This window comes from Panthera uncia (genome assembly GCF_023721935.1).
Source record: "Panthera uncia isolate 11264 chromosome A1 unlocalized genomic scaffold, Puncia_PCG_1.0 HiC_scaffold_17, whole genome shotgun sequence".
Lineage (NCBI taxonomy): Eukaryota > Metazoa > Chordata > Mammalia > Carnivora > Felidae > Panthera > Panthera uncia.
The window spans coordinates 111,577,029-111,603,435 of NW_026057577.1; the positions used below are offsets into that span (position 1 = coordinate 111,577,029).

Consider the following 26,407-nt stretch of genomic DNA (forward strand, 5'->3'; position numbering starts at 1 on the left):
ATATTTATTTTTATATAACATAAATAAATATTTATTTATTTATTTAAATATATAAATATATTTATTTAAAGTTTATTTATTTTGAGAGAGAGAGGGAAGGAGAGCAAGCAGGGAAGGGGCAGAGAGAGGAGGAGAAAGAAAATCCCTAGCAGGCTCCACACTGTCATTGCAGAGCCCGATGCCGGGTTCAAACTCATGAACTGTGAGATCATGACCTGAGCCAAAACCAAGAGTTGGACGCTTAACCAACTGAGCCACCCAGGTGCCCCACCTTTAAATATTTCAAGACAATTACAGTTTCCCTCCTCTCCTTCACTCCTCTCGCTTCACTTTTCCTTGCTGGATGTGGTCATCCACTGATCAGATTCCCCTGTGGACTCCACGGAGCGAGGTCTATTATGGCCAACCACACAATTCCCGACCTCTCTGATACGTCTTGTCTGAATAGCTGCATCCTCTCGTGGCCACATTCTAGCAATGAGTCCTATCTCCTTAAGTTGCAATGGCACACCTGGGATAGAATTAGCACCCTGAGTTCAAATTCAGGACTCAGTACAGTGTAGTGGTTAGAGGCTGGGCCGGGAGGACAGAGTGAATGGTGAGACGCTGGCCGAGGGCAGGATCCCAGCTCCCTCACTTACCAGTTGTGCGACCGCTAAGCCCCTGCTTCTTTACCTGAATATCTTCCTTACAACACTAGTGTGGGGATGCACCATAATCAGGCCTGGGAGGACGCAACACGTGTGCTCAATAAATGGTCACTGTCGGGGCGCCTGGGTGGCGCAGTCGGTTAAGCGTCCGACTTCAGCCAGGTCACGATCTCGCGGTCCGTGAGTTCGAGCCCCGCGTCAGGCTCTGGGCTGATGGCTCGGAGCCTGGAGCCTGTTTCCGATTCTGTGTCTCCCTCTCTCTCTGCCCCTCCCCCGTTCATGCTCTGTCTCTCTCTGTCCCAAAAATAAATAAAAAACGTTGAAAAAAAAAATTTAAAAATGGTCACTGTCATTCTTGTTTCACGTTCTCGTGTTTCTAGCCCATGTTCCGGGCACTATCCAGTCTCTGGTCTGAGGCCAGAAGAACATTCCTCTTGCAGGGAAGGCCTGTTGACTCCGCCTGGGGATTCTGAGATGCCTTCTCCATGCGGATTTTCTTTCCATGTGATCCTGCTGGTCCTTTATTGTACTGGCCTCAGGTTGATCGGGAGCTTTTTCTCTCTCTTCTTCCTCCTTTCACCCTTGACTGCTGGTGGAGCCTCAGGCATCCACCCAGGAGCCCATGAGTCTCGTATAATAAGCAGGGTCAGGAAAACTACACCCTGCCCTGAGTTGGTTGCTGCACAGCCAGCTGTCCACTCCTCATCTGTTCCCCTCTTTTCCAAAATTACAGACTTCAGCTGGCAGAAAGGATGATGCCACCACCTGTTCCCCCAAATCCTTTAGTTTGTGGAGGTGTTTAAAGACTCCAGACAGCCATTTTTAGTTTTTCTTGACTGTGTCATACATTCCATTTAGATCAGCAAAAATGAGTGGGTTTTGTGAGTCCCTTCCTTGTCGTAGACAACTAATCCAGGAAGACAGGACCCTTCCCAACTAGCAAGTCATGTCTCTGGTATAGGGTGTGAAGGGAATAGGCCCCAGAGCCAGACCACCTGGGCACATTCCAGTTTCATTACTTACTATTTGTGTGACTTTGGGCAAGTCATTTATGCTCTTTATGCTCTGTGGGTCTCAGTGTTCTCATCTGTAAAAAATTATTCTTCTCTCCCTTGTAGAGCTATAATGATTAAATGAGATATTATGTATAGAAAACTTAGTGCATTACCTGACAATAATAACAGTCAATCAATGTTATCTGTGGTTTAGCAGTGGTGACGATGGTGATGGTGGTATTGCTGGTGGTGGTGGTGGTATTGGTAGTGATAGTGGTGGTGGTGATGGCGGCGGTGGTGATAGTGGTGGTGGTATTGGTAGTATTGGTGTTGGTGGCGATGGTGGTGTTGGTGTTGTTGTTGGTGGTGGTGGCGATGGTGGTGTTGTTGGTGATGGTGTTGGTGTTGGTGGTGATGGTGGTGTTGGTGTTGGTGTTGGTGGTGGCAATGGTGTTGGTGGTGGTGATGGTGGTGGTGGTGATGGTGGTGTTAGTGTTGGTGTTGGTGGTGATGGTGTTGTTGGTGGTGTTGGTGTTGTTGGTGGTGATGGTGATGGTGTTGGTGTTGTTGTTGGTGTTGTTGGTGATGGTGGTGTTGGTAGTGATGGCAGTGGTGGTGATGGTGGTGTTGTTGGTGGTGGTGATCTGGTGTTGGTGGTGGTGGTGCTGGTGATGGTGGTGTTGGTGGTGGTACTGGTGTTGTTGTTGGTGGTGGTTGTGGTGGCGATGGTGTTGGTGTTGGTGATGGTGGTGGTGGTGGTGATGGCCGTGGTGGTGACGGTTGTGGTGGTGATGGCAGTAGTGGTGATGGTGGTGATAGTGGTGGTGGTGGTGGTATTTGTGGTGTTGGTAGTGATGATGGTGATAGCAGTGGTGGTGATGGTGGTGTTGGTGTTGACAGCGATGGTGGTGACAGTTGTGATGGTGATAGTGAAGTTGCAACTACTGCCAATTCCTCTCAGTGAAGATGACGAGGAAAAACTTCCTCTTGTAAAAAGTAATATACTTCTTTTATCTTGATAGTTCCTGAGTATTCTTGATCTCTTTTGAGTAGACATTATTCTTGCTTTTGCAGAATGTCTTTATTCACCTTCCAGGGATAAATGTCACACTCCTGCAGATCGAAAATACACCACGTATTTCCTCATTCTTTTTCCTTTTCTATGATAGGCTCTTCATCTTAGCCCTCTCTTGAATCTGGTTTTGGTTTCCTCTATCCTTCGGGAACTCAGCAGATCTTCCAACATCCCCTCTGGTTACGTGCGGCATGGAGAGTAACCACCTTTGGGGAGAAAACACTTCTGTGGAACATATGCCCTGTAGATCCACACACTGATGTCTTTACTTCGTGAGCAACCAGACCAGCCAGGATCCTGCGTGCTCCCCCTGGAGATGCTCGTGTGCTCACCTGCTTCCCATTATTCACTCTTCTTCGCCCCTCTCTGCCTTTGGCCTTGGAGAATTATGGTGGAGACATTTAGCAGCCTCTCCTCAAGGACACACTCACATACAGGATTCCCACACGCAGCCAAGGAAGTCTCCCACCTCTTCGAGGTCCCTGATGCACGCAGAAATGCATAATGCAGCACAAGCCACGAGAAACAACACACCCAGGGATCATATTCTCTCTTCGGCGTGCTTTCCAGATTAAATCTCCAAGTCGGCAGCATCCCTCACTTTATATTTAGAGAGCATTTTACACACTATGATGTATGTTAGTCTGCCTCCTGGATACTAATATATCTGCTTTCCATAAAGCTGGGGAAACAGAGCCCGAGCAAGGCTGCGTATCTGTTGTGCTTCACACAGAGGGTTGGCAGGCTGCTGGCTCCAGCCTGCCTCTCTCTACGGCCTGACACGTGGTCTGCTGGTCTCTGGGCGCCTCTGCAGCATCCGTCACAGGGCCGTGGTCCTGCACCCCAGCACTCCCAGCCTTGCTGTCATTCTTCACGATGCTTTCAAGGAATTATAAAAGACAGCAGCATGTGTGCTCAGCCACCTTGAGATGGAAACCTGCTCAGACCAGCGAACTGTTCATGAACGTCACCGGGAACACTGAAGGAAGTGCTGTCTGCATGTTCTGTGAGCAGATCCGATTAGGTCTAGGGGAAGGAAGGGCGAGGGAGGGAGCCTTCCCATCGTCTTTCTCCCCAGCACACGGCACCGGGCAATCTCTCATGGAACCCCTAGGGGCTGAGGCCTGCCGACTCGGTGGTTTCGTGCTCACCCCCGCAGGGGGACGCAGCCCTGCCATGCTGACTCTGTCGGTGCCCGCACCCACACGGAGATGCCGCACAGGAGGCTAATGGGTTTTCATTGATTCTGCTGGGGAGGCCAGGGGGAGGGTCATGTAACGTAAGAACACCGGAGCCTAGCGTGGCTTACCGTAGACTCTGGGGCCAGGCCCGTGTGTGTGTGGGCACCTGCCATCAGCAGGCTGACAAGGGCGTGTGGGAACCGTGATTCAGACATCTTACCGCTAGACATACTTGGGTGGGATGGATGCTCCACACTTTTGAATGAGTGTTCCAAGGTACACTCTTGAACCTCAGTTTCCCCCCAGATCTATGGTTTGGGGACAAGACACAACATTTGCTCTGGTGTGGCCGATGCTCCTCATCTCGAACGGTGGTTCTCAGTCTTTTTTTTTTTTTTTTTTTTTTTTTAAAAAAAATTTTTTTTTTTCCCAACGTTTATTTATTTATTTTTGGGACAGAGAGAGACAGAGCATGAATGGGGGAGGGGCAGAGAGAGAGGGAGACACGGAATCGGAAACAGGCTCCAGGCTCCGAGCCATCAGCCCAGAGCCTGACGTGGGGCTCGAACTCACGGACCGCGAGATGGTGACCTGGCTGAAGTCGGACGCTTAACTGACTGCGCCACCCAGGCGCCCCCGGTGGTTCTCAGTCTTAGGAGCAGCAGCAAGCACCTCGCCCAGGAAGCTTATTAAGCCTGCGGATTTCTGGGTTCCCTTCTTAGAAGCCCGAAGCGGGCCTAAAAATCTGCATGTTTACTAGTCACAGCAGTGAAGCTGACGCAGTGGTCCCCTGGACACTCCCTAAGAGACACTAGCACAGCCCTGGTGGTTCGCTCCCGTATTTCTCCCCTTAAAGACGTGTCTGTGTATACTTTTTAGTAGAGTTTGTGAAAATTGAGAACCACTGGTAGCTTCATCAGCCCTGTTAAGGTACCCCGGGGGAATGTGGGTCCAGAGGAGGGAGGAGATCAGGAGCCCGGCTCATCCCAGAAGAGCCCCACCCAAGTGGCCAAACATGATACAGGCTGTCATGATTTAGCATCAGCAGCCTGTTTTCCCTGCATTTCTGCTTAAGGAAGCTTGTGAGTCCGGGCAGGGTGCCAACTGGGTCATGCTTCAGGAGTCCTCCAGGGTGGAAACCTCCCCCACTTCCCTCCGGGACCGCAGGAGCCGGTGACGGAGCCGGGACAGGGAGCCCTAGGATTCATGGCCGGCGGACAGGGAGGTGCCCCGGGGGAGGACTCACGGCTCGGTCCGCGGATCTTGATGGGCCGACTGCTGGTCATGGACTGGGAGCATGTCTGACACACGCATTCCTTCCCGCTGAAGGTCACCTTGTCTCCAATGGGGAAAGGCTTCCTGCAAGGGACATGAAAGAGAAATTCAACACCTCTCCTCTGGAGGGATTCCACGTCTATTGGTGAGCTGACAGCGCATGGGCTCACAGCTCGGTACCGCACACAGCCTGCCTTACGTTATACCAGGTAAATTCAAGGGCTGTTCGCAGCACCAGGCTGACTGAACCGCTCAGTTGGGGCCAGGACCGGAACTGGAGGCCCACTGGGGCCATTTACATGACTTTAACACTGGGCAAATCATGACACTTAGTTGAGCTTACACTTCTCATCTGTAAATGAACTGGCTAACAATTCCTCCTCGAGTTGTCCCTTCTTCCTGGAAGGACTTTTTCCACCCCAACCTCACCTATCCCCCTATGTCAAGAAGAAGCCATCCAACTCCTCGATTCACCCAGATCTCTTCCTTTCACTACCCGGGAAGTTGAGAAGCACCCAGATGCCCTCTTCCTCTCCTCCGTGTTTGTGCTGTTTGGGTTCCAGGGTTCAAAGGTCTCCAACTTGTACACGTCCTGCCTCCCTAACCAAATATAAACTATGTACAGAGTCCCTGGCAGCATTAAGCCCATTGTTCAGCTGTGCTTGCGCACAGAGTCTGGGACACAGGCTCTGGGCACAGCCCCGGACACAGGCTTCCAGTCGCTCCACCGCCCTTGCGTGAGCAACGTGGGACAAGGGAAGGAGCGCCGGGGTGACGTGGGGGAGCTGTGTTCTCATCTTGGCCCAGGCGCTGACTTGTGGCAAAGGACGATGCACTATATCCGTATGGGGCCCGACAGAAACTTCACTTTATACCGTATGGACCCTACTGTGCTAACCTCCAATGGGGCTGGGAGTCTGGGCCCCAGGGCCCAGGTTTTAAGAGACGGACGACTGAATGAATGAATTCCGCTGGGTGATTTTATTTGCTTATACGCTGTGTCATTAGTCTCAGCTGGGAACTCTAGCTGGTAACCAACAGGTAGTTATTTCATGGGGAGAATAATTAATCTATAAATTCCCTTCCTGATTAAAAAATGCATATATTTCTTCCAAACCCTGTTTCTACTTGTGACTTAATCAGGGCAGTCCATTAAATTTTAATGTATTTGTGGGCAGGGCTGAGGTTTCCTTTAGGTTTCTCATCTCCTTAATGTGGTGCTTGGCATACAATGGACCCTTAATGTACATCTGCTAAGTTAACAAGTGACTGGGGATTCAGGGCATGGGGGGGGGGGGGGGGGGGGGAGGTTTCCATCATCTACCAGGTAGCCTGAGAGGCTAGGTGCTTATTATACGATGATGACAAGGATAGCAAAAGTAGACCCAATTATGTCCTGAGCTGTGGTCTCTGCAAGCACCAACTCATTTATATCTTCAGGAAAACCCACTGAGGTTGGGGTGGTTTTGATGCCCATTTTACTGATGAAGAAGCTGAGGCCCACAGAGGTCGGATCACTTTCCAGGGTCACAGAGGAAGGCTACAAACGGGTATCTCTGAACCACATGTGGCTGAAGGTGTGGGAGCTGGCCCAGGTGCCTGGTTTCCAAAATGGGTTGTGAGAGGCCAGGGTGCTCAGCGGCTCCTTTGAGGACTTCTGATGGGAAGTGGGAGGCTGAGTGTGGAGGCCTGGATCCTTACTCTTGTCTTGACCGCCGGACAAACTAGTGTTTTGTATTAGATCATATTTGACAGATTGGATTCAGCTGCTAAAAGGTTTGCAAACTAGGGGCACCTGGGTGGCTCAGTCGGTTGAGCGTCCGACCTCGGCTCGGGTCACGATCTCACGGTCCGTGAGTTCGAGCCCCGCATCGGGCTCTGGGCTGACAGCTCGGAGCCTGGAGCCTGCTTCAGATTCGGTGTCTCCCTCTCTCTCTGCCCCTCCCCTGTTCATGCTCTGTCTCTCTCTGTCTCAAAAATAAATAAGCATTAAAAAAAAAACTAAAAAAAAAAAAAAAGGGTTTGCAAACCATTGGCCTGTCAGATCGTTTCACCCGTGAGATCTTAAAAATCTGAGTGTCCGGCATACAGCCCTGGGAGCCCCAGAACTGCCAGGGCGCTCGGGCAGAGGGTCCCGCCCTCTGCCAGCCACCTGCTCACCTGCACAAGCTGCACACGAAGCACTTGGGGTGGTAGGTGCGGCCCAGGGCAGAGATGACCTCCCCGGTGATGAAGTCCCGGCAGCTGTCGCAGCGGGTGCCGTAGAGTTGCTGGTAGTCCTGAGTGCAGATGTACTCTTGGTTCTTGAAGAAGAAGCCCGACTGGGCCAGGCCGCAGCCACACACTGGGGGCAACAAACAGAAAGACAAGGGCAGGCTGAGTCCAGGAAGGTCTGCAAGCGTGAGGTTCTCACTGGGGACAAGGCTGGTGTCTGACGTGGTCATGTGGCCAGAAAATGGTGGCAGATTGGACCTCACGGGGTTAGCGTTTCTGAAAGTATATCCCGAAGAGCACTTGCGTCAGAATCGGGAGCCCGGCCGGCTCCTTTAGGTGCAGACGCCTGGGCCTGAATCGGGCTCGCTGGGGCTAAGGTCCAGGAGTTTGAGTTTTAGCATACTCCCCGGCTGCTTCTGATGCGCCCTGACTGAGACCACTGATGGACAGCCCTCTCAATACATGGATGAAAGTTTAGGGCTGCCGTGGCTCACGCAATGCCATACCGGTGGTATCATGAATTTGAGAAGAATCATTCAGTTAAAGTTCCTCTGGGCACTTTCTACGGGCTGGAGTCTGTGCTAGGTGAAGACAACTTAGAGTGGCAATGGGACAGATGATTTGAAGTTTATAACCTGCTCTCACCACACACATAACAAGTTGGTCTGTTCCCCGGGCAGGAATGATAAAACACGATCCCCGAACTGTACTAATGAGCTACTAATGTATGCCAAAAGACGACCTTATGGAACACGCGTCACGGGCGATAGGCCATGGGCTGGTGCAGGCAGCAAGTGCTGTTAGTGCGGAGGAAAAGGGAGCAATGTCATTGGGGAGGGATCACGGTAGGCTTCTTGGAGGAGGCGGCAGCTGGGCTGAACTCTGAAGGTAGGATGAGCCACAGCACATAAGTAGGAGTTGCAAGTGATATTCGTGTGGTGGTGGGGCGGGGGTTGGGGTAGTGTTTTTAGGGAACGGAGAATAGTAATAAAGGAAAATATTGACGGTTGGAGGAGGGCCTGAGTCTAGCTTAAGAAGTTTAGGCTTTGTGGGATATTAAGAAGCCACGGATAGTTTTTTAAAAACATTAAAAAAAATTATTTTGAAACTCTCTACCATATACAAAAGACAAGAGAAGGTTATAACGATGTCCCATTACCTATTTGCAAAAGTGGCCAATTGCACTGATAGCTTTTGAATAGACAGGCAATATGATTTCATAAGGTCTTGTGGGATTTCCTTGCAGACAATATGAAGATGTGTAGGACCGATAATAGATAGAGCAGGTGGATATAATTATAGGTGCTCGAACGACTCAACCCATGTGGGACTCCCTTCCCCCGAGGGACTTAGAAATGTGGGAAACGAGATTTCCCTCTGAGGGTTGAGTTATGAAATCAACACCTAATGAGAAGAGCAGAAAGAGGCAAAGCCTCTTCCAGGAGATTGAATGGCTCTCAGGGCCACCAGAACTGCCGAGTGTATTGATCCAGCTATAAAGCAAGGGTGGCCAGCCAGGAAGGGGCTGGCCAGCAATCAAAGGAAGGCCATTAGGGAGTCCATTCGCACCCTACGACCACCCCCCTTGCTCTGAGTGTTCAGAGTGATCGTCTGAGAGTTTGGCTTTCTATGCAGTTGGCCTTTGGGAGAGACGCAGCTGGTCAGGGGAATGAGAACTAGTACGACGGGGAATCGCAGCTCTTGTTTCCATTAATAAACAGGCACTCTGATTTTATACGTTGGTTTCCTGTGGACTTGGTTACCACGAATGAGCTTTCTCAAGCACGGTCAGTGGTGTGGAAACCAAGGAGACGGGATTCTGAGCCTGTAATCGTGAGGACCTGGCCTGGACTGGGTGATACTACCCCAGCAAACACGACCTCCTCGTTAACAGGGAAAGTTGCATTGCAAGAGCAGCCAGGTTAAAGATAGGAGGGACTTCCGGGAGCGTGGCAGAACTATTTCGCAAGTGTTCGTTCACCTTGCAAGTTTCCAGGGCCAGGATGAGTGAGGAGGAGGACAGCCCCAGATGTCCCAGCATTAGGGCGACAGTGCAGCACGGTGGGAGATGTAGTGGTCTGGGAGCTGGACCATCTGGGCTCTGGTTTTGTCACCGCCACTAACTCTGTGGGTGACCATGAACTTGGTCTCTGTTCACATGGATGCAAAATGAAGAAGCCGGATTAAAAAGGAACCCGAGCTTTTCTTCTGACACTGACAGGCTGTGAATCTAGAAGGAGAACTTCCTTAAGGGCTTACCAGGTGCCAAAACATTTTAAATTCAGTGCGAGGTAGAGCCTCTGGAGACCACGCCTGCAGAGAGGCTGGAAGGAGTGGTGGAGGTTGGTGGGGGGAGGGTTCACCTGCCACCCGGGCTTGGTGAAAATTCATCACATCAAAACAATGCCTCGAGAGCAGGCGAGGCCAGAGTACAGGCCGTTCTGGGGTGTGCAGGTGGCGGATCAATTGACTTCATGGCTGTGGAATTAGTTCATGGCCTAGGACCTCATGGGAATCAGTTCCTGTTTTTTCCTTCTTTTCTCTCCTTTGTTTCCCCAGCCAGCTCCACCCTCACAGCCACCTCTCCCAGTGGACAAAACCAGGAGGCCATCAGAAAACTTGGAACAATCAGTTCGTCTATTTCCCCCAAGGAGCTGAAGGAGGAAGTTTTTGGTAGAAAGGACGTAAAGGTTGATAAGGATCTCAGGGGGGTTCCTGGAAATCCAGTGGGGAACGCGGGGACGGAAGACAAGTTGGACAGCACCGACAGATGCATCTGAGGTTGAACAGAGCCCAACATTCAAATAACAGGAAAGGCCTTGCAGAGGGTCTGCAGTATGGAACCGATGTGGAATGAACACACCTGGGGCAGTCGTTATTCTGTGAATCAAAAAAATCAAAAAGTCTACTATTTAAAAAAAAAAAAAAAAAGCAGATCATTTGGTTTGACAGTGGGACAGGATATGAAAACTTGGCACTGCTTTGAGAAAATCCGGAACGAACGTCCACTATAAATATAATGCCTAGAAAGAGGCCTGGCATACAGTCACAGCACGTTTGTACTGCTCTGTGGGTCACTGGACCTTCGTCCATATTTCTGTTCTACCACTCAGGGGCTGTGTGGCTTTGAAAAAGTTACCCCACCTCTCTGGGCTCCGTTGCTTCATTTGTGAAATGAAGGGGCTATGCGGTAACTGAGAACACACCCCAGATCCGAGAGCCCAAGATTCTGTCATATGATTCCACTGATTTTCAACTTTTCAAATGAGACTGAGTTTTACGGAATTTCAAAACCAAAGTGTTATTAGCAGGGCCACCGAGGGCGATCTATTTAACATTTAAATATTTAAATTGTGAAATATATTATATATACAGAAGACAGTCAATATCCACGTACAGTTTATTTTTTTAATTATTATTATTTTGCTAGTGTTTATTTATTTTTGACAGAGAGAGAGACAGACAGAGCAGGAGTGGGGGAGGGGCAGAGACAGAAGGAGACACAGAATCCGAAGCAGGCTCCAGGCTCCGAGCTGTCAGCACAGAGCCCGACGCGGGGCTCGAACTCACAGACCGCGAGATCATGACCTGAGCCGAAGTCGGACGCTCAACCGACTGAGCCGCCCAGGCGCCCCAACGTACGGTGTAAAGAAGAATAAAATACACTCCCAGGTAGCCGCTACCACGTTATGAAATAGAACACTACCAGTGCGTTGGAAGACCGTTTGCACCTCCTAGAAGCATCCCCTTCCCATGTGGTCCCTAATTTGTGCGTTTGTCCTCCCCTTGCTTTTCTTTCCACTTTACCACCTCTGATGTACCCACAAATAACGCGTTGTTTAGTTCTGCCTTTTTGGAACTTTATATCGATGGAATCATACGGCATTTATTCTTCTGTGCTTGTGTCATACTCGGAGGATTATGTTTTTGAGATTCATCCACATCCATGCATATAACTGCAGTTTTCATTCTCACTGCTGTGCTGTATGCCACTGTCCACATCATAACTGATCTACTTTGAAGGACATTTGAGCTCCTTGCAGTTTTGTTTTGTTTTGAAATGTTGCGTTGAAAATTCCTGTGTTTGCAAGGTGATGCCTTACCGTTTTCCAAAGAGTTTTTCCCATTTACATTCCCACCAGCAGTTTCCACTGATGGATATCGTCACTGAAAGCTGATAATGGGTAGTCAACATGGTAGCTACAAAATGACATCTTATTGTGACTTTAAATTTCCTCTCCCTGATTATTAACCAAACTGGGAATCTTATGCTTTTTTAAAAAAATTTTATGTATTTATTTTGAGAGAGAGAGAATGAGTGACAGGGGGAGGGGCGGAGAGGGAGGGGAGAGAGAAAATCCGGAGCAGGCTCCTCTCTGTCAGCGCAGAGTCCGATGCAGGGCTCGAACTCATGAACCGTGAGGTTATGACCTGAGCTGAAATCAAGGGTCAGACGCTTGACTAACTGAGTCACCCAGGTGCCCCAAGAATCTTATTACATGTTTCTGGGCCATCTGTGTTTTCAAGGTTCATCCACGTAGGAGTATGTATCAGTATTTCATTCCTTCGTATTGCTGAATGATAGTGCACTACATTTTATTTACCCATTCATTGGTTGCTGGATATTTGAATTGTTTCCAATTTTTGACTTTGTGAATAACACTGCTATGAACTTTCATGCACAAGTCTTTGTGTGGGCATATATTTCTCTTTAGCATATATCTTCTGAATTTGACCTTGTTAAGGCATATGGTAACTCTACATTAAACCCCTAGAGAAACCGCAAGACTTTTCCACAGCAGCTACACATTTTGCATTCCCACCAGCAATGGATGAGGGTTCTGATTTCTCCGCATTCTTGCCAACGCTTGTATTATCTGTCTTTTTGAATATGGCCATCCTAGTGGGTGTGATGTGTGTCTCCTTGTGCTTTGATGTGCATTTCTCAGATGACTAATGACATTGAGCATTTTCCCATGAGTTTATTGGACGTTTATAGAACTTCTTTGGAGAAACCTGTATTCAGATCCTTCGCCCATCTTGAACTTAGATTATTTGTCTTTTTCTTAGTAAGTTGTAAGAATCCCTTATATAGTTTAGATACAAGTCCTTTACCTAGATGTAAGATTCACAAATTTCCTCTCCCATTTAGTGGGCTGACTTTTTACATGGTTGATGGTATATTTTGAAGCACAAAAGTGTTTAATTTTGATGACCTCTAACTCATCCGTTTTGATGACGTTGAACTCATGATCACAGCCAAGAAGTCTTTGCCTAACTCAGGGTTGCAAAGACTTACTCTTATATTTTCTCCTAAGGGTTTTATAGTCTTAGCTCTTACCTGTAGGTTTTTTACTTATTTTGGGCTAATTTTTGTGTATGGTGTGAGGAGGGGGGGGGTCTATCTTCATTTTTTTTTTTTTTGCATATGTGTATCTAGTTTTCCTACCATCATTTGTTGCAGACTGTTCTTTCCCTATAGAATTGTCCTGATAGCCTTGTTGAAAATCAGTTGACCTTAAATCTAATGGCTTATTTCTGCTCTCTCAGTTCTATTGATCTATGTCTACCCATGTGCTAATACCACATTGTCTTGTTTTTTGTTGCTTTGTAGTAAGTTTTACAAGTGGGAAGTTTGAGTCGTCCAGCTTGGTTCTTCTTTTTTAGGCTTGCTTTTGGCTATTCTACATCCCCTACGGTTCCATATTAATTTTACAATCAGCTTGTCAATTTCTTTAAACAAGCCAGCTGGGATTTCTATGGGGACTGCATTTGTTATGAATTGAATAGTGTCCTCCCCCAAATTTATCTTTTGAAGCCCTAACTCCCAGTGGGTAGGGGGTATTGAGGAGATAATTAGGTTTAGGTGAGATCATGAGGGTGGGACCCTCATTATGAGATTAGCGTTGTTATTAGAAGAGACACCAGCAAGCTTTCCTTCTCTTTTTCTGACATGTGAGGACACGGTAAGAAGATGGCTGTCTGCAGTCCAAGAAGGGAGCTCTGACCACAACCCAACATGTTGGCACCTTGATATTGGACTTCCAGCCTCTGGAACAGTGAGACAACAAACTTGTGTTGGTTAAGCCACTCAATCTATGGTATTTTGTCGGGAATAAATACTAAGTAAGCTAAGATAGCATCAAATCTATAGATCAATCTGAAGAACACTGCCATCTTAACAATATTAAGACCTCAGATCCATGAACACGAGATTTCATTTATTTAGATCTTTTTAAATATTTTGTAACTGTCAGAGTATAAATTTTGTACTTTTGTTAAAGTTATTCCTACATATTTTATTTTTGATACGATTGTCACTGGCATTGCTTTCTCAATCTCATTTTCAGATTGTCCATTGCAAGTGTATAGACAAAGAATTGATTTTGGTATACTGATCTTTTACCCTGCAACCTTGCTGAACTTATTTATTTCTAATAGTTTTTTAGTGCATATGTTAAGAGCATGCCACGTGCATAGAGAAATAATCTTACCTTTTCTTTTTCAATCTGGATGTCTTTTATTTCACTTTCTTGTATAACTGACCCAATATGAACCTACAGTACAATGCTGAATGGGAGTAGTGAGAGCAAACATCCTCTTCCTACTTTTGATTTTACAGGCAGGCAAGCAGTCTTTCACCATTAAGTATGACGTTGGTTATGGGTTTGCCTTTGTTCTTGAAAGATACTTTGGCTGAATACCTAATTCTACATTTATAGTTATTTCTTTCAGTACAGACAGGTATTATTTCACTGTTCTCTGGTTTTCTTGTTGCTACTAACATGCCGGCTGTCAGTCTACTTACCATTCATGTGCAGATGATCTATTTCTTCTCTTGGATGTTTTTAAGATCGTCTTCTGCCTTTGGTAATCTGCAGTTCATTCTGATGATGTAAGTATTTTCTATTTTTCTAGCGGGATTTCTTAAGTTTCTGGATCCAAGGATTTGTGTCTTTGAACAGTTCTGGAAACTTTAGAGCTGTAATGTCTCCAAATACTGTCTTCCCACTCATGTGTTCTGTTACATATCTCTAGAGCTCTGATTGGATGTATGTCAAACCTCTTCACTATTTTCTCCGTGTATGAACTTCTCTTTTATTTTTACTACCGTCTTATATTTCTGGGCTATATGGATATACCTTTTTCTTGGCTAAATCTTACAGCTTATTAAATTCTCTCCAGCAACACCTAATCTGCTATATAATCCATACACTGACTTTCTAATTTCAAATATTACATATTTTTATTTTGAAGTTTTGTGTCTTTTTTTAAATCTGTTGTGCTACCGGTTACAATGTGTTGTTTCTTGCTCATTTTTTATGGCCCTTCTCCCCTACTTAAATGTATTGAATCTAGTCATTACATAATGTCAGAAAATACCAATTTATGAAGTCTTTAAGGTCCTGATTCTTCTTTACATTGCTTTTGCTGGTAGTTATGCCATTATGATTGGAATGAGTTACTCATTTTGCTAATAATGTTATCTGAGGGAGTTTTTTGAGGTCTGGAGTAAAGCTGAGTTCCTCCAAAGAGGACTATCATTTGCTTCTGCCATTTACCAAATGTAGGATCACTTTCTTTTAAATTCTGGGGGCGCCTGGGTGGCTCAGTCAGTTAAGCCTTTGACTTCAGCTCAGGTCATGATCTTGCTGTTCCCGAGTTCAAGCCCCGCATCAGGCTCTGCGCTGACAGCTCGGAGCCTGGAGCCAGTTTCAGATTCTGTGTCTTCCTCTCTCTCCCTCTCTTTCTCTCTGCCCTTCCCATGCTTGTCTCTCTCTCTCTCTCTCTCTCAAAAACAAACATTAAAAAAATTAAAAAAGAATTTAAATGACGTTACACTTTTTAAAAATTTATGCCAAATATATAGCATGAATATAGAACATGAATCCATGTTAAAGGTGGATTATGGACAGACATTTTGATAAAAGCTTTATTCTCTACCCAGTGCCAAAGTTGGTACAGACAAGTTTTGTTGCTGTCTCCTTCTCCACTTTATTTCTCATCCATCCATACAATGAGAGTAAGATTTTCATAGGGGAAAATCTCAGCTTTACTCAGAGGTCTCCTATTAGATTTCTACTCAGACCAGGCTCTAACCTCTACCTGTCCATGATCCATATAGCCATCAAGGCAAGAGCTCAAGGTCTCCAAGGTTTAGGGGATTAAATATGGCTTTGGAAGTCACATCAGGACTTCTGCTTTTATTTTTGTTTTTCACCTCTGCAGGTTCTTTCCTTTCATGTCAGCACAGTAGGGCACGGTAAAAGAGTTGTAAGAAAAATTCATAGAGATTTTAACTTTTTCAAATGCGGCTATTTAGGGTAACTAGTCTCTATAACTGGTTACTGCTGGAAGCAAAAATCCTCTCATTTGTTTCACTTCTAAGCCAGCTGACATTGAAAACAGTCAGAAAAGTAAATTTATTTTTTTCTTTAAAATCTCCATGAAAGGAGATTCCATAACTGCCCTGTGGTGGATTGTCAAAATGGCCAAATTCTTCCTTTCTCTGCCTTCATGCTCTTGACATCTGCAAATCCTCCCACAAAAGGCAAAGCTTATCTCCCTACAATCTTGAAGCTGGGTTGGCCATTTGACTCGTTTTGGCCAATGGGACATTAGCAAGCAGGAAGCATGCCGAGGCTCAGACAGGTCTCGCTTATTGAAGCTTGCTCTCCTGTCCTTGGAACTCTGAGACCACCATGCAGAGGAGTCCAGGCCAGGCTGCTGGAGGACAAGAAGCCATATGCAGGCACCCAGCTCAACAGCCTGGCAACCACTGCCAGCTGACCCACCGATATCATGAGGCGAGCGGAGATACAGAGGGCCAGCGCAGACTGGAAGAACGGCCCCGCCAACCCAGTGAATCACGAGCTAAATAAAAAATTATTTTACACTGGTAAATTTTGGTGTAAGCAAAAGGTAACTAATATACTTGCTTAAGAATACAACTGCACCGTGCTAGCTCAAACCTCCCGAGAACAATTTTATTGTCTGCACCCTCTGTCCTGCCTCGGTTTCTAGGGGATGTAACAATGGTCGCTCACCAAGACACTTTTGCAGGTCAGCTTGCACTAAAGGGACTTGCCAATTCACACTATAGAATTTAAACCATGTCAATTAAAATATACTCCATGTATGCTTCCGTACAAAAAATTAGGGCATGTGAGTATGTTTATTCGCTGAGTTTATTTGCTCAGTGCGGCGTGTAGTTAGATCCTGAGGAAGAGATCCAGAGTTTTTCTCGACGGCAGGGGAAGTCAATCTCAGACACATGAGACTGAGGTTGGAAGCAGTTACTAAAACGAAAAGATCCGAGGTTTCGTTTGGCCTCAAATTCAGTCTATGTCAATGGTGTGAAGTGGCTCCTCAGGAGGTCAATTCAACATCAGTCATATTCACAGAAATGTTGCCCTTGCTGTAGCTGGCCGACCTTGAGAGCCGTGGTCTGTTCTGGGCGCTATGTTTTCAGAATGATACTGACAAACCAGAATGGATCAAGGAGGAAGACTCCACGATGATGATACAAGTTGGAATTTAAGGGTCCATAGGATCAATTTAAGGATCTATAATCAGGCACGGGGAGCCCTAGCTGCCACAAGCGTATGAATAGCAGTCACGGTTGAAAGGCAAACACGAAGCGCTCATCGGACTTCATAAGGGCGAATCTAGAACCAACAGGTGCCACGTTAACTCTTTGGGGCCGAACATTTTATAACCCACAGGGCCGTCCAACCTCAGATCGGCTGCGCTGTGGAACAGGAAGCCTGGATGAGGCGTTCAAGAAGTAGAGGCTGGGGAGGAATCTGTCAGGGACGATGGGGAAGGGAGTGTTGCCCTGCTTGGGCCAGATGCGTCTCTGGGCTCTGTCAGCAGAGTTTCTCTTCCTTCCTGCTGCTGGTTATCCTGCTTCTTTAGGAACTGATGGCTCCTAAGGGTTCAGAGGTAACCCAACATCCGTCTGCCCCCAAACTACAGACCTTAGTGAAGTCATAATGGACCTTCTCCTCTGTTAAACTTAACCTTTGAGGATTGCCACATTGTTACAGAACAGGTGCTCGACTCAGCACCATGCTGACTTTCAGCCAGGACTGCTTACTCTTTCATTCACTCTCAGATTGATTTATAGGCACAAGACAGGATTTCTTTCCAGAACTGTAAGTTAAGCTTGCGGGATTGCCTTTTTCCTTCCGGGTCAGCGCTACCACTCTGAGGTCACCAGCTTCCCTCTCTCCCCAAGGTCCCGACTCTTCTGTCCCCTCTTCACTCCACGCTGCCTATGGGAGAGTTCTCATAACAGGCGCAAGGAAAGTTTCTTTGGGCCCGTATAGGTATCTCAGCAGCCTGTGTTTGCTCTGCCCACCCCTGTGGCATGTCCTGGGGCGGGGGGGGGGGTGGGGGGTGACACCAGGGCCTGCAATCTGACAAGGGGGTTGGGAGTCTGGGTCTCCTACCTTGACAGGTGAAGCATCTGATGTGGAAGTGGTTATTGTGGACACGAACCACTTCCCCTTTGCAGGTGTCTCCACATCGGTAGCACTGGATGACATTGGAGCTGCCTCGGGGATTGTAAGGATTCTGCTGATAAGGAACTGTAGAAAGAAACAAAGAGATCACCATCCAGAAGGCCCTTGCTCTTTAGAAACTCTGCTAGAAGACACTGTCCTAATCCTAACTGGGAGAAAAAGCAGAAAGGGAAGTAATTAGCTGAGTACCTTCAATACATCATCAGGGCTGCACCTGCCAAGCTCGGGCATCATGAGAAGGTGAGTGGCATTGAGACGTGAGTCCATAGATCTCCTTAAGCAGGCAGAGACTTAAGAGTGAGCATAACCTTTCCTCGCAATAATAGTGGCCAAATTCGTGGAAAAAAAAAAAAAAAAAGAGGAAGTCGAGTACTTCAAGAAATACCATTTCTTTGGTGATTTCTGGACCAAAACCAGGCCCCGAACTTCTCAAAGAGAATTTGGGTCCTGCGATTGACACGGGTCTCAAAGAAATGGGTGACCGACCCTGCCTCCAATCGGCCTTTGAGTTAAGCAAGTGACACCCTCTCACTGGGCCTCTTGTTTTGACATCTGTAAAATGAGGGTAGTCAGTGGTAGCACAGACTTTGTGTAACAAAGAGGCATAAAGGGGAGGCACTGTAGTTTGGAAGGAGGTTGATGAGGGGACGCCTCTTAAGGCTGCCTTTGAGTGGCAGTTTCCGTAACATTGAGAAATCAGAAGTATCTAATGAAGAAAAAGGATCTGGCAGAGAGGACAAAGGGGCTGAAGTCACTGGAGGCTGGGCATTTAACAATACTGCAGAGCTCTGCTAGCCTCTGGGTCTAGTGTTCTCTTGCTCAGACGTTCTCATGGCCACTTTCTAGATCTCCCGTCCCTGAGATATACTTTGCTTAACCATTCTAAAATCTGGTCATCTGATTAGAATAATTTTGTTTGTTTGTTTATTCTAAGCACCTGCTTCATTCAGGGTTGGAAGGGATATTGACAGCTCTCTGGTCCACTCATTATGTATACGCTGTTGACATAGCTTTGCCAATGAGGAGTCAAATCTCTCTTGTAGAAAGCCCCTAGGGGGACTGGGAGAGAATTCCTCAATTCTCAAACTTGAAGCAACAGTCTAAAATCTTTTGCTCATATCTTATTAGGAGGAGGCTTACTCTTGTCCTGGCTATGAAGATGACAACCTGATTGGAGGGGAATTGATGTCTATCATTGAGACATATCGATTTATTGCCTACAATTTGAACAAAAGTATTATAAGTCACGCAAACCTTGCACTGAAAAGGGACTTAGAGATCACTTGATTCAGGGCTTCCTGACCTAGGGCCGTAGTTGTTAATGGCTGTTGGCTGAAATTTAAATCTTTTATTCTAGGCACATGAAGGGTGGCCCGTGCTGTCTTGCTTGGCAATGAAATGTGAATGGGAAGTGTGTGTGTCACTTTCAATTGGAAGCCCTATGAGCCAGTTGGTGCCTTTTCCATAGCCCAGCAACCAGTGAAACCCCAGATGGTGTGCAGGATGCATCAGCTTGGGTTCCTGACTGGGGAGTCATGGAGCAGAGCTCCAAGGCTAACCCAGGATGAACATCTATTGTGAGCAAGGAGGAATTTTGTTGTCATTGCCTTGTTACTGCAGCATATCCTGACGAAGGCACCTGGGATCTAGTATTTCTAATTAAATATAAAATTTGGTGTTAGGTACATTATCCCACAGCTTTCTCCAGATTCTCAAAGATGGTCTTTGTAACTGATCTCATCTGCTTCCTCCTTTTGAAGATAAGAAACAGGAAAGTGGGACTTTCAATTATCGTTCACTTACAGGTACCCTGAACTCCCGGTGCACCTTAGGGCAAAAAGCTGGTTGCTGAGCCCTGAAAGTGTTGCCTTGGACAAGTTTGCCATCTGAGGCAGGAGAATATCCTTTTCCCAATCTTTTTCTCGAGTTCATGCTCCTTATCCAACTTGTTTCCCGTCTTAAACTTAAGACAAAAGTTAAGTGAGTTAATTAGTTAACTAAATCATTAATTAACTCATTAAACCAGTCAATACATGTAAAGCATTTCAAAAAGCACATGAAATGCTCCACAAATGTTCACTGGTACCATGATCATCACATCCTCCCCACAGCTCAAAGCAATCCTTTCCCACCCCCAGAATGTCCATATGCATTCATCCTGTTTCCTTTTCTTCTTTCTCTGATTCTTGTTCACCATCCCTGGAAAATATCCCACTCTCCCCTCTCCCACCAATCTGTGGGGGAAAAAAACCACGTAGATTCTATTTACTTGAGCACTGAAGTGATCCACCATTGTCGAGGGAAACAAATCTATGAGTCTGAAAATCAAGTAAGTACCAACAGGATAATCATCACCAATAGGGATGAGAGGTCTCAAAAGTATCCCAAAGTCCCTCCAGATGCTCTGTACTGATTTTCACCTACCTCTTCTAATTTAACCTGCCTTCCTGCTCAAGAACCAACTTCCAAGATCAATTAGATTTTCCCCGATTTGATTTTCTAGGGAAATTTATTTGTGATCATGGTCCTCAGTCAAAACTCAGTCTTTGAACCACTCAGATAAATAGGCGTAAAATCAGAGTGAGGGGACGGATTGAGAAAATGGGTCTTCTGGGGGGGGGGGGGGGAGGGGTATTTGTGGGCCCCCCCCCCCCCCCCAACCCTGCTGCTTCCCTCAGGATGAGGGTACCGCTTTGGTGATGCTGACAGGCTGGAAACCTACAAATGTCTGATGTTTGTAAATAATCCCATAAATAGAAATGCAGGCATCGCGGGTGTGAGTTCTTCCAGATTGCTGATGTAAATAAACTGTGATTATAAAAGGGCAGCGGTGTAGCAAGATTTGATCTTTGAGATGTGTGAAGATCTTTCCTTATCTAGATAGTGCCAACAGGAACTCTAGGGGTCAAGGAGGCTATGCTGACATATGCCATATCTGCTCCTGCCCGGAAAGCATCCTCGGGTGATTACATCCACAACGTAATCTAACTTGATTCTGTGCACGTAGGTGTGTATGGAGGGGTCATTTCTTCCCACCAATCTACACCCCTCCAAAAAAAAAAACACATTAAAATTTTATTGTTGATTTTCTGCTGGGTATCATTTCCACTAATTTTCATCTCAGAAAGTACTACAAAATCAGTCATGTGACTTATAACATTTGTCTTATGGGCAAATGTCCCTTGAATTCCAAATTGACTTTTACGTGAATTTTTGAACTGCCTACCCTGGGAGCAACATTTTACAGCGACCATGAGCCTCAAAGGACATTAACTCTGCTCACTGGTGGAATAATCCATGAAGTTACCAGTTTAGACATATGGATCATGTGATTTGTTTCTCAAATGCGTGCAGGGAATCTCTGGCTTCTGTTTAATGTTATTTGGCCAATAAAGGGCACCTAGGAGAGGCATTCTCCCTTCCTAGTCCGTAAGCAGTGTTGTCCAGTAGATTTCTGAGTATGGAACTGTTCTGCATTTACATCGTCCAATGTAATAACTACTAGCCATATGTGGCTGTTGGGCACTTGAAATGTGGCTACCATGACGGAGGTATTGAATTTTTAATTTTATTTCTTTTTAATTAATACAAATTTACATTTAAATAGCCACATGTGGCTAGCGGCACCATTATTGGACATTACAGCTTTATAGACCCACAAACGGACACCAGGCAATGAGGATGGGGTGGGGGAGGGGGGTCGGAAAGAAATTAAATCTAGCTGAATCTTATTTATATAAAAATAACATTTATATAAAAATAACACGTACCAATTAGTTCAGGAATACCACCTCAGACTTAAATTATTCCTTTTCACCCTTGAAGAGTTTTAAAGTTGTACTTAAAAGCAGTTTGCAATAGGAGCCAATGACACACACACATTCACCCATCCTGAATTTGATCTGGAAACAAAATCTTCTGAGCAATGAAATAAATACTATTTTTTTTTTAAGTCACAATGTTTTAGGCACCGCGAGACTGAACAATCTTAATTTTTCCAAGAACAAGGGCAAAAAAAGTCAACTGGCAAAAGGCTGTCAGAGTAATTTTTTAAGACAGAAAACCAGCTGGTCAATGCCTTCGAGATGAAAATTGAAGGTTCTGAAAAATGAAGTCGTCTTTCACATGTATAGCAAATCTTTAAGCGCGATGGGGAAATACAACTTAATTCCGCGATGAAGTGTGCACGTGAAGCTCTCCCCAAATGTGACAAAGATAATTTAAAAGTGTTGGAGCACAACAGCACCTCGGGAGGGGAGGGGTGGCCGGCCTCCGGCCTCATGGCAAGTTTAAAGGAGACAGTGAGTTGAACTGAGCAGGAAACAAGCTGAGCATCCAATTCGTCCACCAGGCTTTCCCCTCCCTCCCTCTGGCCATCCTTTTTTTTTTTTTTTTTTTTTTTTAAATCTTAGGTGCTTCTCTCTCATAGATAGTGTGTGGGTGGCCTGGGTTCCAATTCCCTCCCTGTTCTTATCTGGTTCTACCATCTTGGACAAATCCTCCCTCTGTAATCAATGAGGGGCTTGGACAAAATGATCTGCAAGATTCCCTCCAATTAAAATCTGGCTCTGGCTCTGTGTGTCCTTTTCCGTGCTTCCTTCTCCCTCCCCCCCTCCACCCCCCTTCTCTCCCTGAACTGGTCTCGACTTTTAAACTAGACCGCGTTGTCTGTCATTAGATAAGTCTCTTTCAAAAGCAGATGATGGCGTGATTGCCCTCTCCCAAACACCCCGACCTAAGTTTTGTTCTCCTTACTGATGCGGTACCTGCACAATTTGCCTTCCTCCCCTGAGGGTTGCCTGACCTTGTAGATAACAACTTGCCTACATTTTAATTGAGTCGTCTTTAAAATCGTCTTTAAAAGGCAGGAGCACCTATGCTATCCTGGGGCATAATGAAAAGAGCGAGGGAACTGGCTTGGAGACAGTACAACTGTGAATCACTGGCTGGAAGTGTAATAAAAACAGTGGAGCTTCTGGGTGAATGGTGCAACATCGAGCAGGGAATCAACCTGTTCAGAAATGAGCTTGCAACCGCCCCGGGCCCAGGAAAATAACCGATGGCAGGAGCTGTCACATGTCTGCTCCCCACGGCCTCATTAGGGCCCAGAGTACCCGGGGTGTGTTCACAGGTATTTCCTAAATACCGAGGAGGAGCTCCGACTGTGGATCCAGGCATTTCATGGGTAGAAAGCAGTTGCCTGAAAGCTTAGGGTGGGGTCTGTATAGAAAAGTATCTGGCATTTTACAACAGGATCCTTGAATTTGATGTGGGGGTTGAATCAGGGCCTGCAGCCCTGATCCCGTTTCCTGGGGTAAGGCCACAGAGACGTAGGATCCTTGCATTGAGGCACAGAGGTTAAGGGTGTGGACGCTGGAGTCAGGAAGGCTGAGTTTCTATTCTAGCCCTGCTGCCTGCCGGCTGTGTGACCTTGAACAAGTTAAGGGCGTGACACCTGTCTCAGTTTGCTCATCTCTAGAGTGGGAATAATTCAGGTCATCGGTGAGTATTATATCACTTAAATTATATAGAAGTGCTGAGTACACAGCTTGCATGTAACTCGGGCGTGGTAAATACAAGCAATAATTAATATTAAAAGATCTCTGGGGGGCACCTGGGTGGCTCAGTGGGTTGAGCGTCTGACTTCGGCCCAGGTGATGATCTCAGGGTTCGCGAGTTCAAGCCCCGGGTCAGGCTCTGTGCTGACAGCTCGGAGTCTGGAGCCTGCTTCAGATTCTGTGTCTCCTCTCTCTGCCCCTTCCCAGCTTACGCTCTCTTTCTCTCTCTGTCAAAAATAAATAAACTTAAAAAAATTTAAAAGATCTCTGAAGCCACACGCTCCCATCTCCAACTCAGTATAGGAACTTTTTCTGAATGGCTCCTGTCACTTGCTACCGAGTTGGGTTCAGACATTGTCAAATCCATTTTTGGACTAGTCCAACTTGGCCAAAGGTCTTCTGGTTTTTTCCCTCCCTCCTGGGAAGGGAAGGGTGGCGCCCTGGCTGCCGCCTGTTCCCCACCTTAGAGGCTCCTCCTCTTTCTCCCCCCATCTCCGAGCTGTCTGTGTACGGGTTTCCGTGGGCTGTAGAGGTGGGTGGTTGACACGCTTTTGATGTACCCTGAAGAGGAATGTGTGAATTGGGTGTTTCCTGTGGTGGGAACAGAGGCTATGATCTGCGCTTTCCTGGGGCGGTGTATTTTGGGCACATCTGCTGTTCCCTGGGGGACGCGTTGGCACATCGGTTGTGTGTGCATACTGAGAATCGGTGAGTGATTTGTTTTCTGGAAACTCTGTAGGGAGACCGCGAGGGCTGCTTTCCCGTAGCGCAGAAGGGCCACGCGTGTGCCCCCTCATGGCGTCATTACACCTGTGTTCATCGCGTGACTCCCTGGGGCCGGTCAGAGCGGAAGAGGACTGGGAGGTGACCTCATACACTAGACTGTGAGCTGCATGAGGGCAGGGACCACGGGTGTCTTGTTGGCCAGTGTACTATTGTGTGCCACATACGTGAGTGCTCAAAAGTATTTGGTGGATAAATTAAAGAGCGAATAAAATGAGTCCCTTGGTTTCATTTAACAAATGAGAAGGCTGAGGCCCGGAGGGAGGGGAGAGAACTTAGGCTTGCTTGCGTCAGTGTCTGAGGGTGTGTGTTCTAGAATAACAGGATAAGAGAGGCAACCCGGAGAGTGGCCCCAGGGTCACCGAAAGGTGGGGGAGGGAGTTCACAGACACAGAAGAATAAATTTCCATAAATCTGGAGTTGTGCTGAGGCTTAGCATTAGCCCAGGTGGGCCGACGGGGGTTGGGGGGGGTGGGGTCAGTGGTCTAAGATGCAGAAGCATAAGGGGACAGTTCGGAAAGAAGCTGGACAAAACAGCATGGCTGAATGCCCAAGGAAAGGCCTGGAAGGATAAGAGATAGCAGTGAGAGAGCGGTTACTCTGTCAGAAACTGTGCTCAGCCATATGCATACTCCATCTCACTGAGTTTTCGAGTTCAGGAGGGGGACCTTATTAATATCCCTCTTTTACAGATGCGGAAACTGAGGCCCGAAGAGCTGAGGTCACTCGCCCAGGGCCACACCGTTAGTATGGCAGCAGGACCTGAACCTAGGCAGTTCTCACTGATGCTTTACTGCCTGCCATGCACCAGTGCCAACACGGCTCCCTCTGGGGAGGGAGTGAGCTTGGGGGAGGCTACAAAGGGCATCTAATTACTCCCCAGACAGTAATCATCCATCCCTTGTCTAGCCGATTTCCAATGTGCACATAAATTTCACACAGATTTAAGAATAACGTTTGGAGGGTACAGCCCAGGAAACTGGGCACGGTAACGCAGCATCTGTGGCCAAGGATGAAGACGCTATGATGGTTGCCCCCTCCCCCCCCCCCCCCCCCCCCAAACGAGCGGATGGCAGCCTTGAGCCACTTCCCCGGCACGAGAGGGGCAGCCCGACAGGTGTGGGTGTTGGGTCCCTCAGAGAGGCAGGCTCTGCAGGTGCTGGCAGCTGTCACAGAGCGGAGGCAGGGGCGCTCTGGGAAACCCCCAGTCCCTGCACAGATGGCCCGGCCTGGCCCCACTTTCCCATGTCAGCAGGTCGGTAACACGGTCTGTCACCCCAAGACGACATTATAAAAGCCTTGCTGCAACAGAAACTCTTCCTCAGCCTCTCTCTGCCAGGCTCGTCAGCGTGTTCCGTGGTCATGGCGGGGAGCTGGCAACATGGCCGCGCCACCTTCTTCAGAAGTATGTTGTCAGGACATGTGTCAGAACGGCACGCTCTTGGCCAGACAGGCTGCTCTTGCCTGACAGCCAGCTGCCACGCTCCAGCTCCAGCAGCAAGAGTCTGTCTAGACTCAAATGGCTCTTTACCTCAGCGAGGTCCCAGGCGAGGAGCCTGGACCTCAAGTCCATGACTGGAGTGATGGATTCTTCACTTGTTGGTCAAGTCACTTGATAAAATGAGAATTGTGGATTTTTATTAAGTTGCTAAATTCGGAAAGCTGGTCCCAAAACAATATCATAGAATTAACTTTCTGCTCATTTCTATGTTAATCTTATGATAAGAAAGAAAGAAAGAAAGAAAGAAAGAAAGAAGGAAGGAAAGAAAGAAAGGAGGGAGGAAAAAAAGAAGAAATGAGGGAGGAAAGAAAGAACGAAAGGAGGGAGGGAGGAAAGAAAGAAAGAAAGAAAGAAAGAAAGAAAGGAGGGAAGAAAGAAAGAAAGAAAGAAAGAAAAGGAGGAAAGAAAGAAAGAAAGAAAGAAAGAAAGAAAGAAAAGAAAGGAGGGAGGAAAGAAAGAAAGAAAGGAGGAAAGAAAGAAAGAAAGAAAGAAAGAAAGAAAGAGAAAGAAAGAAAGAAAACCCATATACTTCTGACTAAATTCAATAAAACACTTCAAGATTAAAAAACAACAACAATAAAAGCCCTCAATTCTTTCTTTTAAGTCAGCTTGGTTCCTATTTCAGCATAAGCAGAAACTCAACATAAGC

General features: G+C 46.8%; 1 protein-coding gene and 1 long non-coding RNA gene across 9 annotated transcripts in view; one reads left to right on the top strand and one right to left on the bottom strand.

The window, feature by feature from the left end:
* ABLIM3 (actin binding LIM protein family member 3) overlaps positions 1 to 18,010 on the bottom strand; it is a 71,903-nt gene extending 53,893 nt beyond the window's left edge. For all 7 annotated transcript variants that reach the window (XM_049648045.1, XM_049648044.1, XM_049648043.1 and 4 more), the window contains exons 1-3: positions 17,845 to 18,010; positions 7,337 to 7,520; positions 5,148 to 5,260 (exon numbers count right to left, since the gene is read on the bottom strand). In XM_049648045.1, the coding sequence (XP_049504002.1) occupies positions 5,148 to 5,260; positions 7,337 to 7,520; positions 17,845 to 18,010 (463 nt within the window). The remainder of the gene's footprint in view (positions 1 to 5,147; positions 5,261 to 7,336; positions 7,521 to 17,844) is intronic.
* Positions 17,343 to 26,050, top strand: LOC125934576 (uncharacterized). 2 transcript variants are annotated; one of them, XR_007461459.1, is made up of 4 exons: positions 17,343 to 17,547; positions 17,910 to 18,156; positions 24,214 to 24,338; positions 24,950 to 26,050. It is a non-coding gene; the product is annotated as an uncharacterized LOC125934576 (long non-coding RNA). The 2 variants fall into 2 exon arrangements; XR_007461460.1 differs by lacking the exon at positions 24,214 to 24,338.
* Positions 26,051 to 26,407: the final 357 nt, after the last annotated feature.